A 22,500-nucleotide genomic window follows, 5' to 3' on the forward strand; every position below is an offset into this window, starting at 1 on the left:
AACCACTTGCCTACCGCACTTATACTGCAGCAGGTCAGCTCTGTTGCGCAAAACGGCGTATCTGTGCGTAGTTTCGCGCAGCAAACACTGGGTGGGGAGGGGACGCGCGTGCGTCACTGTAGGCACGATCCTACGTTGATTGGACACGGGATTCCAATTAGCGGTAATGAGGTGTGGCAGAACCGATGTCCCCTAGCCACCCATGATCGCTCCCGGGAGAGACAGAATAGTAATCTGATGGGAGAGGTTAGAGATCTTGTGTTTCTGCTGAGCAGGAACACCAATCTCTGTCTTCACCCAGTCAGAGTGCCTCCCCCACACAGTTAGCAAGCACCAGCTAGGCACACAGTTAACATTTTGATTGCCCCAGGTTGTTAACCCCTTCCCTGCCAGTGTCAGTACAGTAACAGTGTGTTATTTTAGCACGGATCACTGTAATAATGTCACTGGTTCCCAAAAAAGTGTCAGGTGTCTGATTTGTCTGTCGCAATCTCGCTAAAAATCGTTGATCGCCGCCATTACTAGTAAAAATAAATAAAAATAATATAAAAATATTAGTGATCGACCGATATCGTTTTTTTTTTTATGGAGATACCAATATTTTGGTCATCGGGTATCGGCCGATATTTTCGGACATGTAAAAAAATTTTTTTTTTTTCCAAAGGTACTGTTGTGGAGGGAACTGGGGTCTAAAAGACCCCAAACCCCTCCTCGGCACTGAAAAGTATTCAAGTTTTTGGCTGTTTTGAATGCTGTCAGTTTTTTTAATTCGGCGCCGAGTACCCGGAAGTGATGTCATGACATCACTTCCGGGTTTTTACATGGAGACTCGATCAGAGCCGAGTGCGGCTTTGATCGGGTCTTCTTTTCGGCGGCGGTGGAGGTAGGATGCCTAGGTCTCGGGACGTCCCCTCCCGCTCCTTGTAATGACAGCCGAGCAGCTTCTTAGCCGCATCAGTTGTCATTACAAGACAGCCAACCGTTGGCTATGGACGCCGGTACCGGGGTGATGCTTCTAGCTGCAGGCATCACTCCGGTACAGCACTTTCCCGAAATATCGGTAACCTCGGGGGGCGATTCCGATATATCGGGGAAAGTGCATATCGACCCCCGATATATCGGTGTTGCCGATAATCGGTTGATCCCTAATGCTTACCACCCGCCTCTCTACTTCAGCCAATTAGAGGAAGCCTTTTATTCATTGATAGGCTCCCAATTGTTGGTACGAGACCCCAGAACTGTCGGCGACAGAACAAACATGGTGACGGCATGCTGTTCAGTACAAATACAGGAGTGCATATATGTGGTGCCTCAGAGGAGGGTCCACTTCCATGACACCACTTATATGTGTGGTACTGGTGGGAGCAAGGTAAAGAACTAGCAGCTTTGGTTAAAATAGGAAGAAGGAGGATTACAAGACTCCTCTCCTGGACTGAAATGGCTTACTCTGATTTCTCTGCACACTGTGAGCTTCTCACAATGTGCATTAGAAGCTGCAGCAAGGCAGATAGAGCCCCGCCTCATTTCCTGGCTGGAGGACGTTCATCACCAGTCATTTGAGGGCTTGATAGTTTGATTGAGAGCTGACATTGCCCCACCCTTCAACTGAGACGGTTATCAGCAAAGGCATGCATTGAATGTGACTTAATCTTGGAGTTAATTCTGCTGAACGAATGTCCTCTATTTTCAGGCCTACTCTCCCACCATCAAAACAAGCCAACAAGAACCTCATCCTGAAGGCCATATCTGAAGCTCAGGAATCTATAACCAAAACAACCAGTTACAATACAGGTATTGGGGTGATCTATCTGAAGTGCAATTGCCCAGTTCTGGCCTCAAAGCGTACAATACATGTTAGATCAGTGGTCTCCACACTGCGGCCCCTTGCTTGCCTTTGTCCAGCCCTTGGGACACTATTCCTTCTACTGATCTGAGGCATAATTCCTGCCATTGACACCAACGATGACACACCTTTCCTTCCACTGACACCAACAAAGGGGCGCTGTGCCTCCCACTGACGTTAGGGATGGGGCACTGTGCCTCCCACTGACATTAGTGATGGGGCACTGTGCCTCCCACTGACATTAGTGATGGGGCACTGTGCCTCCCACTGACATTAGGGATGGGGCACTGTGCCTCCCACTGACATTAGTGATGGGACACTGTGCCTCCCACTGACATTAGTGATGGGGCACTGTGCCTCCCACTGATATTAGGGATGGGGCACTGTGCCTCCCACTGACACTAGGGATGGGGCCCTGTGCCTCCCACTGACACTAGGGATGGGGCCCTGTGCCTCCCACTGACACTAGGGATGGGGGCCCTGTGCCTCCCACTGACACTAGGGATGGGGGCCCTGTGCCTCCCACTGACACTAGGGATGGGGGCCCTGTGCCCCCCACTGACACTAGGGATGGGGGCCCTGTGCCTCCCACTGACACTAGGGATGGGGGCCCTGTGCCTCCCACTGACACTAGGGATGGGGGCCCTGTGCCCCCCACTGACACTAGGGATGGGGGCCCTGTGCCCCCCACTGACACTAGGGATGGGGGCCCTGTGCCTCCCACTGACACTAGGGATGGGGGCCCTGTGCCTCCCACTGACACTAGGGATGGGGGCCCTGTGCCTCCCACTGACACTAGGGATGGGGGCCCTGTGCCTCCCACTGACACTAGTGATGGGGGCCCTGTGCCTCCCACTGACACTAGGGATGGGGGCCCTGTGCCTCTCACTGACACTAGGGATGGGGGCCCTGTGCCTCCCACTGACACTAGGGATGGGGGCCCTGTGCCTCCCACTGACACTAGTGTTGGGGGCCCTGTGCCTCCCACTGACATTAGTGTTGGGGGCCCTGTGACTCCCATTTACATTAGTGTTGGGGGCCCTGTGACTCCCATTTACATTAGTGTTGGGGCCCTGTGCCTCCCACTGACACTAGGGATGGGACCCTGTGCCTCCCACTGACACTAGGGATGGGGCCCTGTGCCTCCCACTGACACTAGGGATGGGGCCCTGTGCCTCCCACTGACCACAAAGCCTGAGACCTTATCCACTCGCATTGATGTTGGGACAGTTTCTACTCCCAGTGGCCACAGTCTGGCCCTCCTAATGTCTGGAGGACAGGAAACTGGCCCTTTGTTTAGAAAGTTTAGAGCCCCTGTGTTAGATGAGTGCACTTGTCTTCTAGTTAAGGGAGTCTACTATTCTATTGGTTTTATCAGTACTTTCAATAATACAGCCTAGCCCTAGACCCTTCCTGCCCAACCTGTGTGCTGAAGGCCACATGCGGTTCTGTTAAAGACGCTGCATTGGCTCTTTGCAGGCCCCAACAGTCAGTGGTGGAAGCCTTTATTTGTGAATTTGCTATAATGATAGCAGTCCCTCGCAGTCTCATGTGGCATTTCCCCGGTCTCTGACCATATCCTGCAGTGTCTACAGTATCCAACCACCCCTGTTGTAGGTCTGCAGTCCCTAAGATTCTCTTCTGATATGTCTGAAGTCTTTGATAGTATTCTGTCATAAACTGAATATTATATGCGGTCCTCTGGAGCTCTTGGGGACCAAAGTTGAGAACCCCCCCCCTTACACCTTGCAACCAGTGACCTAGTCCAGTGCCCCATGGTGCAGGGATGTCACTATTGCGTAGTGCCAATTTCCCAATATTCACTGCACATGTATGTCTGTGAACAGTCAGGACATCATTTTAAAGTGGTTGTAAACCTCAGACATGAAATCTGAGCAAAGCAAATTCTTCTATACAGTCTACTTGTCTCTACCCAGAGCTTTGTATGATTTCTCTCTGTTGCCTCTTTCTTCTTTTATCTACATGAGTCACTTCTGACAGCTTTCCCCAACTCCAAGAGAAAAAAAGGTGGAGAGCTCCAGCACAACACCTGTGGTTGACAGCCACAGCCGTGCTTGTTCTCTGTGTAGAGCGAGGATCAGGATGGTGTGTTCATGACAATGGGGGCCCTATCAGCATCCTATACTCGCCCTCCCTTCATTTCATTGCTGCTCTGTTTGATGTGAGTGAAGCACCTGGTTCTCCAGTTATGGGGCAGCATGTTACTCACTCCACTACCTGTCATGGTAGTAATTTTTTTTTTTTTTTAAGAATACATAGGTTTAAGTGGGGGGTTAGTAAGTAATTTTTTTTTTTTGCCTATTTTTGCCCTGTTAAGTTCCCCCAAAGCAGATGGTTCCCGTGGCTCCTCGATCTCGTCCAGTCCCTGAAGAAGAGCTGATCCTGATGAAGAGTCGGGCCTCCGTGTTCCGCTATCAGGAGGAGCCGGAACAAGTGCCGGACATCAGGCAAGGTACAGGAAACAGAATGTAGATCCTATTCTGGTCACTCGTGTTGCAGTCCTTCTTTTTTTTTTCTTTTGGTATTTTTTTGGTATTTTTATGCACAGTTGCCACGCAATATAGATATAAAAAAAAAAAAATCCTCTGTGCTGCCTTTCTTAGCCGTATGAGCAAAAGTCCAGAGGGAGAGCTTCTTTCTGATATTTGGAAGGTTTGGAAGGAGGTGGGGGAGCTGGGGTTCTTAGAAATTAAATCACTTCAAGGCCGCAATACAATGACTTCCAGCATGATCCAATGTGGCTTATGTTCGGACCAGTGGCGGCTGGTGCTCCATGGGCCGGGGGGGGGCGGTAGACGGACCACACCAGCCCACACACCTTTACCCCCCACCCCCTGCCGGTTCACTCACCCTGGACTGACATGTGGATGGCAGGTAGCGGCGGTGGCTTCCCCCTCAGTCTCCCCCGTGGGTCGGGCTTCCCCGGTGTCTCCTCCCTCCTCCTCCTCCTTTGCCAATAGCATGGCTTCTCATTTCGGCCAGTAGGGAAACTGGTCTCAGGACCTGCTTCCTGATTGGCCAGGAGGAAAATCTGTGTGACAATAGCGAATATTCATTTGCTATTGTCACACAACTGGGTACGCTCGGGGCCCAGTGCTCTGCGCCCCGAGCCCACCCTCTGGCTCTAATCACGTGGCGGCTGGTGGGCCGGGGGGGGGGGGGGGGGAGACGGACCACCCCAGCCCACACACCTTACCACCCCACCCCCGCCGGTTCACTCACCCTGGACTGACATGTGGAGGGCAGGCAGCGGCGGTGGCTTCCCCCTCTGGCTCTAATCACGTGCTATAAAAATAAAATTCCCTTTGGAATCCATGCGTCCGGCACCCTGCATGTGGATTAGGGGGGGGCGGGGGGGCGCACCAAATGGACGGGCCCCCACTGGTTCGGACAACCACCACAGAGGAGAAAGCCGCTCCAGTTGAGCACATTACCCTGCCATCCATCCATCCATCCATCCATCCATCTACAGCATAGGTAAAGGTGCTAGCACAGCTCGTTTGCAGATACACAATCAAAAGAAATCTGGAATTCGCTGCAACACTCATGAGGTTATGAATACGCGCCAACCACGTCAACTTTTACTGTACCCAGCACTATCTGCGATGTGTTTTGCATGAAGAATCAATAAAGGTGATGTGTTGCAGGGGAAAAAAAAAAAACACTTAAGGTAGCGCAATTTTTTTTGTATAATGTGAAATATAATGTTATGCTGAGTAAATAGATACCGAACATGTCACGCTTTAAAATTGTGCACACTGGTGGAATGGCGACAAACTACAGTACTTAAAAATCTCCGTAGGCAACGCTTTAAGCATTTTTACAAGTTGCCTGTTTAGAGCAAGAGGAGGTCTTGGGCTAGAACTGTTGCTCTTGCTCTCACATGTATGGTTTGTATATATGGGCACGACGCACGTATGCAATTGCATACCGGGACAGGGGCGCTTTAAATTTATTTTTAAATTTTTTTTTTACAATTTCCCTTTTAAATTTATTTATTTATTTTTTTTTTCTTGATCACTTTTATTATGGAGAGATGTCTGTCAATGAACGAAAGAGAAAATGAGATTTTTGACTTATTTCTCTGATGTTTTGACGGACACAGCACCCACCACTCTATGGAGTTGTAATTCTTCTGACACTGCTAGTAACAAAACGGAGTACCTATAGCAGAGAGAGGGTGTATACCCCCTGGCACTGCCCATAGGCGTAGCCAGACTTTTCTTTCTGCCTAGTGTCCTAGTCCTGTAGGGGGCAGTATAACCCAATGGTTATGAAGATCAGGGGCTGTGTCAGTCAATGAACTTCAGAGAAATGGGTTTAATGTAAGTCAGCAATCCAATTTTTCTTGGATGAGAGCTTTTCTTTAAGGGTAACAGAATCATTTATGGTCCTGCAATTTTTAACATTTGATGTCCTTCCAGCTGACCAGCGTAGAATGGACATCCTCTCCAGATTGCAGCCGGAACCAGTGGAGGAGACCAACACGTGGGGACAAGGTTTGTAACTGTCTTCTATATCATTGCCATCTTGCCTCGAATTTTGTATACTTGCCTGAGTCTCCGTCATCCTCATCGCCTCCATTTTGTTGTTTGATATATCACATAGTATTTATAAGTCACGTGACTGGCCTCCATTTAGAGTTCTCTTTTCTCCATCATATGTGGGATACTGCAGACTCCAACACCGCAGCCTTCATTGTATGAAAGACGGACCACACTATACCCCCATCTGGACCACACCATCTCCAGCCCGCACACCTAACCCCCCCCCCCCCCCCCCCCCGTCCGCCGGCTCACTCACCCTGGGCAGGCGGTGGCGACGACGGCTTCCCCCTCAGTCTCCTCCGTGGGTGGGGCTTCCCCTGCATCTCCTCCCTCCTCCTCCTTGGCCAATAGCATGGCTTCTCCTTTCGGCCAATTTGGAAACGGGTCTCAGGACCAGGAGGAGAATCAGTGTGGCAATAGCGAATATTCATTTGCTATTGTCACACAACTGGGTGTTCTCGGGGCCCAGTGCTCTGCGCCCTGAACCCACCCTTTTTTGAAGCCTATTAGAGCCTCTGGCTCTAATTGCATGCAAAAAAAAAAAAAACCCCATTGGAATCCATGCGCTCCGGCGCCCTGCATGTAGATTAGGGGGGCGGATGCATGGATGGGGGGACGGTGCCCCCAATGGACGGGCCGCCACTGGATCAGTCCCTGCCCTCAAGGAGCTTACAATTAAAGCTCTTAATTAATGGACGGTGCGGGACCTGTCTCCATTGATGGGCAGGGACATGGAGTGAGTCTCCATTGATGGACTGGGGGGGGGGGGGTGTCTTGAAAATATGCGCTTGATGCGCCAATAACTCAGTTGCTTTTAATAAGTGCACTTTTGGATATTATTATACGCCAAGCACAATTAATCCAGTTGTTCTAAGAAGCACAGTTCTCAGCTCTTTTGTATAAGGTAATGAAGCGCGCTCAGCAGTGCCCAGTAATACAGACACACAGGCTGTTATCACATTGGATGCTCGATGGAATGTCCTTCTTAAAGCATTGAGCTCCGTTTATTTATGGGAGAACACAGGGATAACCGCAGGAAGTGATGGCTATACAACATCACCCAATCAGTTCCAAATGTACAGTCACATGACCTGTTATTCACATAGAATGAGCCAATGACACACCTGTATAAATTCAAATATACTATAGAAAGCGGGAGTACACGATCGTGAATGAGCAGAACAGCCTGCATGGCTTCAGCACACCGTAGTTAACAATGAAACCCACGTGTAGTGGAATTCGCGCCTAACACTACACAATGAAACCAGCGTGAAGAACCATGAACGCTGCTCTGATCAAACTTGTGCATGTATTCCAGCCACTACTACTGGTGTGAATCCCATTTAGCAAAGCTCAGAGAACAATGCCTAATAGGATTATACTACTGTTCCCATAGGCCTGAGGCTATCTGCAGTGAAAAAGCCATGCTGTTTCCACTATGGTGATCAGACACAGTAGAAAGACATGAGCGTGTATCCCTTCATAGGGGGAGATGGAAATCAAAACGATATTGACTTCACAGAGCAAATCTATCCCCGCCAAGCGAACAAATCTGCACGTTCTATAGGGGCCCCCCGCTGGCGGTCATATCCTTGCTGCTTGATCCTTGAACTCCACACTGCAATACTCGTAGATCTCTACTGGCAAACAGACCCGCGCATGGAGTGTTCGCCGGCAGAGGTGTCTATGTAGAGTGAACGCGTCTACACATCTAAGGGAAGGTTTTCACTGCCAGTAATCCTTCCTCAATGCGATTCGCCGTACACGCTCTGAGCGTTTTGCAAGAAAACTAACAGGAGCCACAATGACAAGCGGAATAAAACCCATCCTGAAATATGTCCACATTAGCTAAAATGTTAGGGGGTGTGTCCTTATTGATGGGCAGGAGGAGGCGTGTTCCTATTGATGGGCAGTGGGGGGCGCATCCTCATTGATAGGTGGGGGCATGCACGTGTCCACATTGATGGGGGGGCGCGCCTCCACAAAAAAGGGCAGGGGTTTGTCTCCATGAATGGGGGGGGGGGTGTGCCTATAAAAGGGCAAGGGGGGCGTGTCTCCATTATTGGGCAGAGCGGGGCTAGGAAGGGGATGTGGTGGCCAAGTCGACAGACTACAAGCACGCCATCTGTCCGGCAAACTAGGAGTTGCAAATGGATCACTGCAGCATTGATCCTCCCTACTCGGCATGACCAGTATGCTACAGGGGGAGAGGGGGGTGACGGGATCACCGGGTATTTGCTGGTACATAAAAGTGTAAGAGCACAAGAATAAACATTTACAAGTTACTTTTATTAAAAAATTATAATGTTTGTCCCTCCAGCCAATCAGCGTAGAATGGACATCCACTCCAGATTGCACCCAGAGCCAGTGCAAGAGGCCACAACCTGGGCACAAGGTTTGTACTGGTGCTTATTTTCATTTGAAAGGATGAAGAGGTTTAAAGTTGGGACTTAGGAAAAGGCCAATAAAAAAATCATTGAAATACAGTAAACCCCCCTCCATTGCGGGGGTTACGTTCCGGACCCAGCCGCGAAAAGTGAAATTCCGCGAAATAGAAAAACCCTATTAAAATGCATTGTAGGCATGTTTATTTTACTGTCACTGTACGTGTAAAAGCATTTTAAGGTCTTTAAACACACTTTTAAAACAATAGAAAATCATTTAAACACATAAAAGATACTGAGAGACAGAGCAAGAGCTATGGAAAACACAAAAATATTTCCTTTTTAATGATTTATATAGTAAAATAACATTACAAAAAAAAACCCGCGAATTACCGGGACCGCAAAAACTGAACCGCGATGGAGCGGGGGATTACTGTACATATACAGAATGTGAACTGTATCAGTTGTTTTTTTTTTTTTTTTTTTATTTCCAGTCATTCCTGTGGTTTGCACACACCGGCCAGTAAGATCATTCTACTGCTTCAGCTTTAACCACTTTACCACCGGAGGATTTTGCTGTCTTACGTCTGGGCCACTTTTTGCGATTTGGCACTGTGCGACTTTAACTGACAATTGCGCGGTCGTGCGACGCCGTACCCAAACGAAATTTACGTCCTTTTTTCCCACAAACCGAGCTTTCTTTTGGTGGTATTTGATCACCTGTGCGATTTTTACTTTTTGCTCAATAAACAAAAAAAAAAGCGTAAATTTTGAAAAAATAACAATATTTTTCACATTTTTTTTTTTTTTTTATGAAATTCCCCCCAAAAAAATGTAAAATCAAAATTTTTTTTAATTTTTGGCCAATTTGTTTTCTGCTACCTATGTTTGGTAAAAAAAAAATCACAATAAGTGTATTTTGATTGGTTTGCGCAAAAGTTATTGCGTTTACTTACTAAGGGAAAGATTTCTGTCATTTTTGGTGTTTTTTTTTTTTATGAGTAATGGCGGCGATCTGATTTTTTTTTTTGCGGGACTGCGACATTGCGGCGGACAGATCGAACCCCTGACTGACATTTTTGACACTTTTGGGGGTACCAGTGACAATTACTACAGTAATCAGTGCTATAAATATGCACTGTTACTGTAAAAATGACACTGGCAGGGAAGGGGTTAATTTTTATTGGTGATCAAGGGGTTAATGTATGCCTGGTGCTTACTGACGTGTGTGGGGGGAGGTGACTGAGTGACACAGGGACAGATCGCAGGTTCAGCTATGCTGAACCCTGCAATCTGACCCTGTCTGTCACTTAGGAGATCCGCCCGCTTGTGTTTACACAAGCAGGCGGATCTCCACACTCGATACCCCAACGATCGGGGAAGAGCAGCGGCGATCGCCGCCGCTCCTCCCCTGGCCCAACTCCCGCTGTGACTGAATACAGCGGGAGTGAGAGAGGGGAATGTCTGGTGACGTAGTACTACATCGCCAGACGTTATCGAGCCACTTTGCCGCAGTACAGCTCTAGTGAGCAGTGCGGCAGTGGTTAATAATTCCTACTTTCATTTAACTGCTTCCCGGATTGTCTTCCTGTGAATTGGGCAGCAGTGATAATGCAATGAAAAGGGAGAGGTTTTATGTATAAATGTCATTAGCCTATTACTGAGAGGAAGGTGGGAATTGGGGAAATATTCATAGATTAAACTTCAGCTTTAAACCCAGGCAGCTTGGAGTGGTGATGAGTGTGAAGTGTTAGTATTGGGTTGTGCTCATCTCTTCTTCATCTCTTTGTCATATGTATCAGACGCTGAAGGAACAGAAAATCTTCGAGCCACGGACAGCCGGTCCTTCATACTGAAAAGTCCAAAAGTATCCAAGACGTCCCCCATGCAGACTCCTCCCACAGCTGACAGTCAACAGCAGTTTGGAAAACTTACACAGCCCAGGTAGGGGAACAATCACAAGAGGTAGATAAAAAGAGCAGAGTCCTCCAGCAGAGCAGAGTTTTTAAGGGGAGGAGAGTTAGATAGGAGGAGCAGAGACCTCCAGCAGTGCAAAATATTTCAGGAGAGGAGAGTTGGGTAGAGGAAGAAGCAGTTATCCAGCAGAGTAGAGTGTTTCAGGAGAGAAGAGTTGGATAGAGGAAGGAGCAGAGTCCTCCAGCAGAGCAGAGTTTTTCAGGAGAGGAGAGTTAGATAAGAGGAGCAGAGTCCTCCAGCAGTGCAAAATATTTCAGGAGAAATAGTTGGGTAGAGGAAGAAGCAGAGTTCTCCAGCAGAGTATTTCAGGAGAGGAGAGTTAGATCGAGGAAGGAGCAGATTCCTCCAGCAGAGCAGAGTTGGAAAGAGGAAGGAGCAGAGTCCTCCAGCAGAGCAGAGTGTTTCAGGAGAGGAGAGTTGGATAGAGGAAGAAGCAGAGTCCTCCAGCAGTGCAAAATATTTCAGGAGAGGAGAGTTGGATAGAAGGAGCAGAGTCATCCAGCAGAGCAGAGTATTTCAGGAGAGGAGAGTTGGGTAGAGGAAGAAGCAGATTCCTCCAGCAGTGCAAAATATTTCAGGAGAGGAGAGTTGGATAGAAGGAGCAGAGTGTTTCTGGAGAGGAGAGTTGGATAGAGCAGTGTTTCTCAACTCCGGTCCTCAGGGCAAACTAACAGGCCATGTTTGCAAGAATACTGAAATACATCACAGGTGATATAATTTGCTGCTCAGTGATTGCAGTATTCTAGTCTGCATCCCCCCGAGGTAATACTTAAAATCTGACCTGTTAGTGTGCCCTGAGGACCGGAGTTGAGAAACACTGGGATAGAGGAAGGAGCAGAGTTTTTCAGGAGAGGAGAGTTGGATAGAGGAAGGAGCAGATTCCTCCAGCAGAGCAGAGTTTTTCAGGAGAGGAGAGTTAGATAGAGGAAGGAGCAGAGACCTCCAGCAGTGCAAAATATTTCAGGAGAGGAGAGTTGGGTAGAGGAAGAAGCAGAGTTATCCAGCAGAGTAGTTCAGGAGAGGAGAGTTAGATCGAGGAAGGATCAGAGTCCTCCAGCAGAGCACAGTTGGAAAGAGGAAGGAGCAGAGTCCCCCAGCAGAGCACAGTTTTTCAGGAGAGCAGAGTTAGATCGAGGAAGGAGCAGATTCCTCCAGCAGAGCAGAGTGTTTCAGGAGAGGAGAGTTGGATAGAGGAAGAAGCAGAGTTCTCCAGCAGAGCAGAGTATTTCAGGAGAGGAGAGATATATAGAAGAAGGAGCAGAGTCCTCCAGCAGTGCAAAATATTTCAGGAGAGGAGAGTTAGATCGAGGAAGGAGCAGATTCCTCCAGCAGAGTATTTCAGGAGAGGAGAGTTGGATAGAGGAAGGAGCAGAGTCCTCCAGCAGAGCAGAGTTTTTCAGGAGAGGAGAGTTAGATAGGAGGAGAAGAGTCCTCCAGCAGTGCAGAGTATTTCAGGAGATATATACATACATACATACAGGCTGGTTGTACAGAATTTATATATATATATATAATCTCAAAATTCAGCCAATCCCTGCTGAACCAGCTTATTTTCAATCCATGTATGGTCAGACTTAGCTCGTGGTTTAATATTCTAAGCAATAACAAGCCTGTGTTTCATTTTAGAGAGAATCCAATACTTGAAAAGCCAGCAAGTCCCAAGTTTATTGTGACTCTAGATGGGGTCCCGAGCCCCCGTGCTGATCACTCAGAGGAAGAGGTGGAGCCAATGGACTACACAGAGGAAGGTCTGTACGCTGAACCTCAAAACCTGCACAGCAGGGCTGAGCAAAGTCCACTCATGCATCCGAATTCCCAGGATGTGCGCACTTCCAATGGTATGCCATGTCGCATGTCCAGTGGTGTAGATCTATATAGTGCGGCTGTTATAGAAGTTGTGCTCGCAATTTTTTTTTAATAGCTGCAATTAGCATTTTACCAATCAAATCCGTTTTACATTTTCGTGTGCATGTAAAAGATCTTAGAGCCTATTTTATATAGAGTGAGGGGAAAAAAGTATTTGATCCCTTGCTGATTTTGTACATTTGCCCACTGACAAAAAAAATTATCAGTCTATAATTTTAATGGCGGGTTTATTTTAACAATGAGAAACCAAATTGCAACAAAAGTATTCAGAAAAACGCATTACAAAAATGTTATAAGATTTGCATTTTAATGAGTGAAATAATTATTTGACCCTTTCGTGAAACATGACTTAGTACTTGGTGGCAAAACCCTTGTTGGCAATCACAGAGGTCAGACGTTTCTTGTAGTTGGCCACCAGGTTTGCTTGTCCCACTCCTCTTTGCATATCCTCTCCAAGTCATTAAGGTTTTGAGGCTGATGTTTGGTACCTGATGTCTCCAACCTTCAGCTCCCTCCACATCTTTTCTATGGGATTAAGGTCTGGAGACTGGCTAGGCAACTCAGGGACCTTAATGTGCTTCTTTTTGAGCCATTCCTTTGTTGCCTTGGCCATGTGTTTTGGGTCATTGTCATGCTGGAATACCCTTCCACGACCCATTTTTAATGCCCTGGCTGAGGGAAGGGTTCTCGCCCAAGATTTGACAGTACATGGCCCCGTCCATCGTCCCTTTGATGTGGTGAAGTTTTCCTGTCCCCTTAGCAGAAAATTTTCACCTCCATGTTTGACGACGGGGATGATGTTCTTGTGGTCATAGGCAGCATTTCTCCTCCTAACAGGGCGAGCTGATTGCCAAAGATCTCAACTTTGGTCTCATCTGACCACAACACTTTCACCCAGTTCTCCTCTGAATCATTCAGATGTTCATTAGCAAACTTCAGACAGGCTGTACATGAGCTTTCTTGAGCAGGGGAACCTTGCGGGTGCTGCAGGATTTCAGTTCTTCATGGCGTAGTGTGTTACCAATTGTTTTCTTGGTGACTATGATCCCAGCTACCTTGAGATCATTGACAAGATTCTCCCGTGTAGTTCTGGGCTGATTCCTCACCGTTCTCATGATCATTGAAGCTCCACGAGGTGAGATCTTGCATGGAGCCCCAGACAGAGGGCTATTGACAGTTATTTTGTGTTTCTTCCATTTGCGAAAAATCGCACCAACTGTTGTCATCCTCTCACCAAGCTGCTTGGCGGTGATCTTGTAGCCCATTCCAGCCTTGTGTGGGTCTTCAATCTTTTCCCTGACATCCTTGGACAGCTCTTTGGTCTTGGCCATGGTGGAGAGATTTGAATCTGATTGAATGATTACTTCTGTAGACAGGTGTCTTTTACACAGGAAACAAGCTGAGATTAGGAGCACTCCCTTTAAGAGAGTCCTCCTAATCTCAGCTCATTACCTGCATAGAAGACACTTGGGAGCCAGAAATCTTGCTGATTGATAGGGGATCAAATATTTATTTCCTTCATTAAAATGCAAATCAATTTATAACTTTTTTGAAATGGATATTTTTTGTTATTCTGTCTCGTACTGTTAAAATAAACCCACCATTAAAATTATATGCTTATCATTTCTTTGTCAGTGGGCAAACGTACAAAATCAGCAGGGGATCAAATACTCTTCTTCTTTTTATTTTTTTCTTTCTTTCCCTCCTTCTTCTTTTTTTTTCTTTTTTCTTTTCTCCTTTCTTTTTCTTTTTTTCTTTTTCTTTTCTTTCTTTTTTTTTCTTTTTCTTTTCTTTCTTTTTTTTCTTTTTCTTTTCTTTCCTTTTCCTTCTTTTTTTTTCTTTTTTTTTTTTTTCTTTTTTCTTTTTCTTTTTTTCTTTTTTCTTCTTTTTTTTTTTTCTCTTCTTTCTTTTTTTCTTTTTCTTTTTCTTTTTTTTTTTTTTCTTTTCTTTCTTTTTTTCTTTTTCTTTCTTTTTTTTTCTTTTCTTTTCTTTCTTTTCCCTCTCCTCTTCCTCTCTACCCCTCAGTGCTCGCATTTCTTGGTGCTTTCTTCACACACCACTAGCATCCATATAAAGCATAATTAAACACAATGTAACCATTACATTTGGGGCATGCCTTGCATGATAAGCTGGGTACACACTAAGAAAATCAGATGAAAAATTCTGTATGAGGGTTGATTATCTGATCGTTAGCATAGTGCTTTCAACAGCTGATTCTGATTTTTTGGACCAAAAAAACAAAATGAAAGTGCAAGCTAGAAAATTTGTATCGTACGTAAACGCCACATCTGATTTTTGCTCAGTGTGTACAGTAATCATACGAAAATAATAGAATAGAGAAAACGAGCATGATCAGAAGCATGGAACGACCTGAAAGAAGGTGGCAACAAACATTGAAATCCTACACAAGAAAGAACGTTTTACCTTTGTCGTTTGAGAATTAGAAGTTAGTACCATTGTCGGTTACATCATGATACGCACCTTCATGGAAAATTGGACGACTGGTTGTCTGAATTTCTTATAGTATGTACTTCACTATACTTGTTACAGCTACTAGTGTGCTTATGTCAGATCCCAACCAAACTGCCATCAAATGGGTGGTGTCATAGCTGATCACATGTAAGACACCAGAGGGAACTGCAGATCAAACAGAGGCTAAGATGGCCGCTTCTTTGGCTCTAAAGGATAAGAGGGTTTAGTTTCACTTTAACCACTTCTGGACCGGAAGGATTTGCCCCCTAATGACCAGGCCATTTTTTGCGATTCGGCACTGCGTTACTTTAATGGACAATTGTGCGGTCGTGCGACTCTGTACCCAAATAAAATTGATGTCCTTTTTTTCCCCCACAAATAGAGCTTTCTTTTGGTGGTATTTGAAAATCATCTTTTTTTTTTTTTGGCCTAAAATGTTAAACATTTTTGATTATTTATATATAATTTTTTTTTTTTTTTTGCGCTATCAACAAAAAAAGAGCGACAATTCTGAAAAAAAAAAAAATAAAAATTTCACTTTCTGCTATATAACATTTTTTTAACATTTTAGGCCAATTTGTTTTCTGCTACATATTTTTGGTAAACAAAATTGCAATAAGTGTAATTTTGATTGTTTTGAGCAAAAGTTACCGTGTCTACTAACTACGGGAAAGATTTGTCATTTTTTACTTTTCTTTTTTTTTTATACTAGTAATGGCGGTGATCTGCGATTTTTAGTGGGATTGCGACATTGCGGCGGACAGATCGGACCCCTCATTGAAATTTGACACTTTTGGGGGGACCAGTGACATTACTACTAAAAATATGCACTGTTACTGTAAAAATGACACTGGCAGGGAAGGGGTTAATACTGTGGGTGATCAAAGGGTTAAATGTGAGCCTAGGGGAGTGATTCTAACTGTATGGGGGCGGGGCATATGGAATGACCATAGAGATCTGTGATCCTATATAGAAGGATCACAGGAGCTCTGTGATCATTCCAGAGAGAACGTTCAGATGTGTTTACAACAGCCGACCGTTCTTCTCTCAGCGGGGAACGATCGCGGGTGTCAGGCGGCAATTGGAGCTGCCTGCCCAGTGCATTCGAGTTCTCGCTGCCGAGTGGTGGCGGGAGCGGCGCGATCTCGCCCCCTAGCTGCAGGCGCGCGTATGACGTATACCTACATTGGTTTGCGCAGGAGGGGGTGCCTGCCGCAATATAACTGCGGTGGGCGGTCCTTTAAGTGGTTAATGGAAATGCCTGTACGCTCTGTAAAAGTGCAGTGTGGCCCCAGAGTGTAAAGCCTAACTGAATGGCGTTTAGTTTGCTTTGTGCACTGCGTCATAAACGGTTGTCATTTTTTTTTTAAATGAAATTCTTGTTTGCAGGAAAACAAAAATATATTTTTTTAACTTTAAAGTGATATTAAAGGCTTTTTTTTTTTTTTTTAATATAACAAACATGTTATACTTATTCTGTGCAGTGGTTTTGCACAGAGCAGCCCCGATCCTCCTCTTCTCAGGTCTACCTTTTCTGTTGGAGATTACTGACTTTTTTTTTTTATACTTTTTACTGCAGATGATGCGGTTTCTGGAAAGACAAAGATCCATGAGCGCTGCAAGTATTGGCCAGCATGCAAGAATGCAGAGCGCTGTGCTTATCACCACCCAACTACTGTGTGCAAGTAAGTGATCAGATAAGGGGGGGGGGGAGACTTTACTCTGACCTTGGCTCTCAACTAATGTATAACACTGACAAAGTGGAAAGAGTTTATATTTGAACTCCAGACAGACAGTGAAATGCACAGCTCAAAAAAAAAAATGAAAGGAACACTTTGAAAACACATCAGATCTCAATGGGGAAAAATCTCATGCTGGATATCTATACTGGTATGGACTGGGTAATGTGTTAGGCTCTATACTGGTATGGACTGGGTAATGTGTTAGGATCTATACTGGTATGGATCTATACTGGTATGGACTGGGTAATGTGTTAGGATCTATACTGGTATGGACTGGGTAATGTGTTAGGATCTATACTGGTATGGATCTATACTGGTATGGACTGGGTAATGTTAGTATCTATGCTGGTATGGACTGGGTAATGTGTTAGGATCTATGCTGGTATGGACTGGGTAATGTGTTAGGATCTATACTGGTATGGACTGGGTAATGTTAGGATCTATGCTGGTATGGACTGGGTAATGTGTTAGGATCTATACTGGTATGGACTGGGTAATGTGTTAGGATCTATACTGTTATGGACTGGGTAATGTTTTAGGATCTATACTGGTATGGACTGGGCAATGTGTTAGGATCTATACTAGTATGGACTGGGTAATGTGTTAGGATCTATACTGGTATGGACTGGGTAATGTGTTAGGATCTATACTGATATGGACTGGGTAATGTGTTAGGATCTATACTGGTATGGACTGGGTAATGTTTTAGGATCTATACTGGTATGGACTGGGTAATGTGTTAGGATCTATACTGATATGGACTGGGTAAAGTGTTAGGATCTATACTGTTATGGACTGGGTAATGTTTAAGGATCTATACTGGTATGGACTGGGTAATGTGTTAGGATCTATACTGGTATGGACTGGGTAATGTGTTAGGATCTATACTGTTATGGACTGGGTAATGTTTTAGGATCTATACTGGTATGAACTGGGTAATGTTAGGATCTATATTGGTATGGACTGGGTAATGTTAGGATCTATACTGGTATGAACTGGGTAATGTTAGGATCTATACTGGTATGAACTGGGTAATGTTAGGATCTCTACTGGTATGTATATTGGGTAATGTGTTATGATCTATACTAGCATGGACTGGGTAATGTGTTAGGAATGAAAGGATGCCACATTGTTTGATGGAAATTAAAAAATTATCAACCTATAGAGGGCTGAATTCAAGGACACCCTGAAAATCAAAGTGCAAAAATGATGCAGCAGGCTAGTCCATTTTGCTGAAATTTAGTTGCATCTTAAAATGGTCCTCAGCAGTTTGTATGGCCCCCACGTGCTTGTATTTCCTCCCAGATCTGGACCAGGACATCACTGAGCTCCTGAACAGACTGAGGTGCAACCTGGTGGCATCAGATGGACCAAAACATCATGTCTCAGAGATGTTCTATTAGATTTAGGTCAGGCGAGGGTGGGGGCCATTCATTGGTATCAATTCCTTCATCCTCCAGGAACTGGCTGCATACTCTCTCCACATGAGGCCGGGCATTGTCATGCACCAGGAGGAGCCCAGGACTCACTGCACCAGTGTAGAGTCTGACAATGGGTCCAATGAGTTCATCCCCATACCTAATGGCAGTCAGGGTGCCATTGTCTAGCCTGTAGAGGTCTGTGCATCTTTTCATGGATATACCTCCCCAGACCATCACTGAGCCACCACCAAGCCAGTCGTCATGCTGAACGATGTTACAGGCAGCATAACATTCTCCACAACTTCTCCAGACCCTTTCATGTCTGTCACATGTACTCAGGGTGACCCTGCTCTCATCTGTAAAAAGCACAGGGTGCCAGTGGCAGACCTGCCATTTCTGGTGTTCGATGGGAAATGCCAATTGAGCTCCACAGTGCCGGGCAGTGAACACAGGGCACACTAAAGGACATCGGGCCCTCAGGCCACCCTCATGAAGTCTGTTTCTGATTGTTTGGTCAGAGACATTCACACCGGTGGCCTGCTGGAGGTCATTTTGTAGGGCTCTGGCAGTGCTCATCCTGTTCCTCCTTGCACAAAGGAGCAGATACCGGTCCTGCTGATGGGTTAAGGACCTTCTACAGCCCTGTCCAGCTCTCCTAGAGTAACTGCCTGTCTCCTGGAATCTCCTCCATGCTCCTGAGACTGTGCTGGGAGACACAACAAACCTTCTGGCAATGGCATGTATTGATGTGCCATCCTGGAGGAGTTGGACTGCCTTTGGAGCCTCTATAGGGTCCAGGAATCCCCCCATGCTACCAGTAGTGACACTGACCCTAGCCAAATACAAGACTAGTGAAAAACATTCAGAAAAGATGAGTGGGGAAAATGTCAGTGGCCTCCACCTGTAAAACCATTCCTGTTTTGGAGGTTGTCTCGTTGCCCAGATAGTGCACCTGTTAATTTAAATACCAAAGCAGCTTAAACTGATTAACAACCCCCTCTGCTACTTAACTGACCAGATCAATATCCCAGGAGTTTAATTGACTTTATGCTACACTCTGATTAGAAAGTCATTTTTTTTGAGCAGTGTATATACAGGTGCATCTCAAAAAATTAGAATATCATCAAAGAGTTCATTTATTTCAGTAATTCCATTCAAAAAGTGAAACTCCTATATTATATGGATTCATTACACACAGAGTGATATTTTTCAAGCATTTCTTTCTTTTAATTTTGATGATTATGGCTTACAGCTAGTGACACCCCAAAACTCAGTATCTCAGAAAATTAGAATATTGTGAAAAAGTTGAATATTGTCGCACTCAAAACAGCTAATGAACTTAAAGTGGAGTTCCACCCTCTTTTTCTTTCCGGATTCCTGTGGGGAAAAGCAGGTTAAAAAAAGAATTGGACATTTTTTTTTTTTTTTTGGCGGGGTCACTTACCTTATTTTAGGGGCATCTCTGTCCGATTTCCTCATTCTGCGGCCGCGGCCCCGGACGTCACTTCCGGTTTCCCATTGCGTCCTGGGAGATGTGAGTCATCAATCCCAGGATGCAATGGGAATGGCCGGCTGCTACTCTGATTGCCGATCGCAATCTACAGCGCATGCGCGAGATTGCGATCGTCGTTCTGGGAGCCCGAAACCAGGAAGAGGGACACAGCGGGGGACAAAGTGGCTTCAGATGGCCACTCTCTGCAATCAATTTTAAAGATAAGTTTTTATCTTAACTTAATTACTGTCTTTTACTGTAATGTGGGGTTAGTGTTAGTTTGCACTTTGACACTAAAACCTAGAAGCTGATTGGTTACTATGTAGAGCTGCACCAGTTTTAGTAAATCTTCCCCACTGTCATAGCTCTCTTCCCACCTTGTTGTGTATGGCTGACTGTAATCGCCATTGTAATTCGCACACACATTTTTGCAGCTTATTGAAGCCGAAAAATACAGAGGGCAGGACTTTTCAGGCACTATAAAATACACGTTTACATAAAATGACATTGGGTCTTCTTTTTTTAATTATTGCCGCTGTAAAGGAACAGTATTTGTTGTCATTTTAAGGCTGGCTTCTGATCTGATGCATTGGTGCTGCATTTGTTTTCGTTTTAGGGCTTTCCCCAAGTGTCGCTTTGCTGATAAATGCTTTTTCATCCACCCCAACTGCAAGTTCGATGCCAAGTGTACCAAAGCAGACTGTCCTTACACCCACGCCAGCAGACGGATACCGCCACCTCCTGGGAAGCAAGGTACTGTACAAGCCTACAGACAGCAATCAAAAAGAACACCATTGCTGTGTGTTTTACTCCTATTTAAATTTTCAGGGGTGTAGGATTTATGTAAATCCAGGTAGCTAAAGCCAGGATTTTTCCTGCCAAGGTGGCACCTTCTAAGGGTGAGGCAAGGGAAGTGGTTATCTCCTGAGCCTTCAGCTGCCTCTTGACGCTATACAGTGGTCCCCAACCTTTTTGGCACCAGGGACCAATTTCTGTGAACTGGTGGGGGGGATGTTTGGGGGAGGGGGGGGGGGTTTGATTTGGGGTTAGCACTTGAAACTTCTCGACACCATGGGCGATATGGTGTCAGGATGATTGAAGCACATTATTTCTATTGTTACATTGTAAAATCTTTTCTCTATCGCTCATTGACAGACGTAGTCCTCGGTGATACAGCACCTTCGGGTTATGTTGTATCACCGAGGACTACGTCTGTCAATGAGCTAAGAGAAAAGGATTTTACGGTAAGATTTTACAAAAATCCATTTTTCTCTATCGCTCATTGACAGACGTAGTCCTCGGTGATACAACATAACCCGAAGGTGCTGTATCACCGAGGACTACGTCTGTCAATGAGCTAAGAGAAAAGGATTTTACGGTAAGATTTTACAAAAATCCATTTTTAACCACTTCCCGCAATCCAACGTATCCCTACGTCAGCTGCCAGAAGTGGTTGTACCGGGGTGATGCCTGCAGCTAGAGGCTTCATCCCGGTACCATTTTTTTAGAGCCGGCGGTAGGCACTTGTGTCTTTTTTTTTTTTTTCAACCAGACTATGTAACTTCAGCTTGCTCAATAAAGCTTTGATAAAAACCTGGTAGCTGATTGGTTTCCATGTAGAGATACACCAGATTTTGAACTCTCCAGTTTTAGTAAATTAAACTTACTGTCACTTTACCCATGCAAGGCAACTGACCATACAGTGGTGATCGAAAGTTTTGGGCACAAAGAAGCCAAGGAAAGATGGAAAAATCTCCGAAAGGCATCAAATTACAGATTAGACATTCTTATAATATGTCAACAAAAGTTATATTTTATTTCCATCATTGACACTTTCAAAATTACAGAAAACAAAAAAATGGCGTCTGCAAAAGTTTGGGCACCCTGCAGAGTTAATATCTTGTACTGCCCCCTTTGGCAAGTATCACAGCTTGTAGATGCTTTTTGTAGCCAGCCAAGAGACTTTCAATTCTTGTTTGAGGTATCTTTGCCCATTCTTCCTTACAAAAGTCTTCCAGTTCTTTGAGATTTCTGGGCTGTCTGTCACGCACTGCTCTTTTAAGGTCTATCCATAGATTTTCAATTATGTTGAGGTCAGGAGATTGTGAAGGCCATGGCAAAACCTTCAGTTTACAGCTCTTGATGTAATCCCCCGTGGATTTCGAGGTGTGTTTAGGGTCATTATCCAATTGTAGAAGAAATCCTCTCTTTAACTTCAGCTTTTTCACAGATGGCATCAAGTTACCATCCAAAATTTGCTGAAATTTTATTGAATCCATTATTTCCTTCTACTCGTGAGATGTTCCCTGTGCCCCTGGCTGCAATACAACCCCAAAGCATGATTGATCCACCCCCATGCTTAACAGTTGGACAGAGGTTCTTTTCATTAAATTCTGTTCCCCTTCTTCTCCAAACGTACCTTTGCTCATTCCAGCCAAAAAGTTCAATTTTAACCTCATCGGTCCACAGAACTTGTTTCCAAAATGCATCAGGCTTGTCTATATGTTCATTTGCAAAGTTCAAACGCTGATTTTTGTGGTGAGGACGTAGAAGAGGTTTTCTTCTGATGACTCTTCCATGAAGACCATATTTGTACAAGTATCTCTTTATAGTGGAATAGTGTACCACAACTCCAGTGTCTGCCAGATCTTTCTGGAGGGATCGTGCAGTCAACGTGGGTTTTGAATTTGTTTTTCTCACAATCCTGCGAGCTGTTCTGTCTGATATTTTTCTTG

The 22,500-nt window shown here is 45.2% G+C and overlaps 1 protein-coding gene across 3 annotated transcripts in view; it reads left to right on the forward strand.

Moving 5' to 3' along the window:
• ZC3H14 (zinc finger CCCH-type containing 14) overlaps positions 1-22,500 on the forward strand; it is a 64,853-nt gene that overhangs the window by 34,323 nt on the left and 8,030 nt on the right. Inside the window, exons 8-15 of one of the 3 annotated variants that reach the window (XM_082275317.1) lie at positions 1,691-1,791; positions 4,182-4,316; positions 6,289-6,363; positions 8,732-8,806; positions 10,598-10,739; positions 12,399-12,610; positions 16,690-16,795; positions 20,382-20,518. In XM_082275317.1, the coding sequence (XP_082131443.1) occupies positions 1,691-1,791; positions 4,182-4,316; positions 6,289-6,363; positions 8,732-8,806; positions 10,598-10,739; positions 12,399-12,610; positions 16,690-16,795; positions 20,382-20,518 (983 nt within the window). The remainder of the gene's footprint in view (positions 1-1,690; positions 1,792-4,181; positions 4,317-6,288; positions 6,364-8,731; positions 8,807-10,597; positions 10,740-12,398; positions 12,611-16,689; positions 16,796-20,381; positions 20,519-22,500) is intronic. The other 2 variants (XM_082275319.1, XM_082275318.1) reach the window with 2 other exon arrangements.

The sequence above is a fragment of the Pelophylax lessonae genome (assembly GCF_965119305.1).
Source record: "Pelophylax lessonae genome assembly, chromosome: 13".
Taxonomy (NCBI): Eukaryota; Metazoa; Chordata; class Amphibia; order Anura; family Ranidae; genus Pelophylax; species Pelophylax lessonae.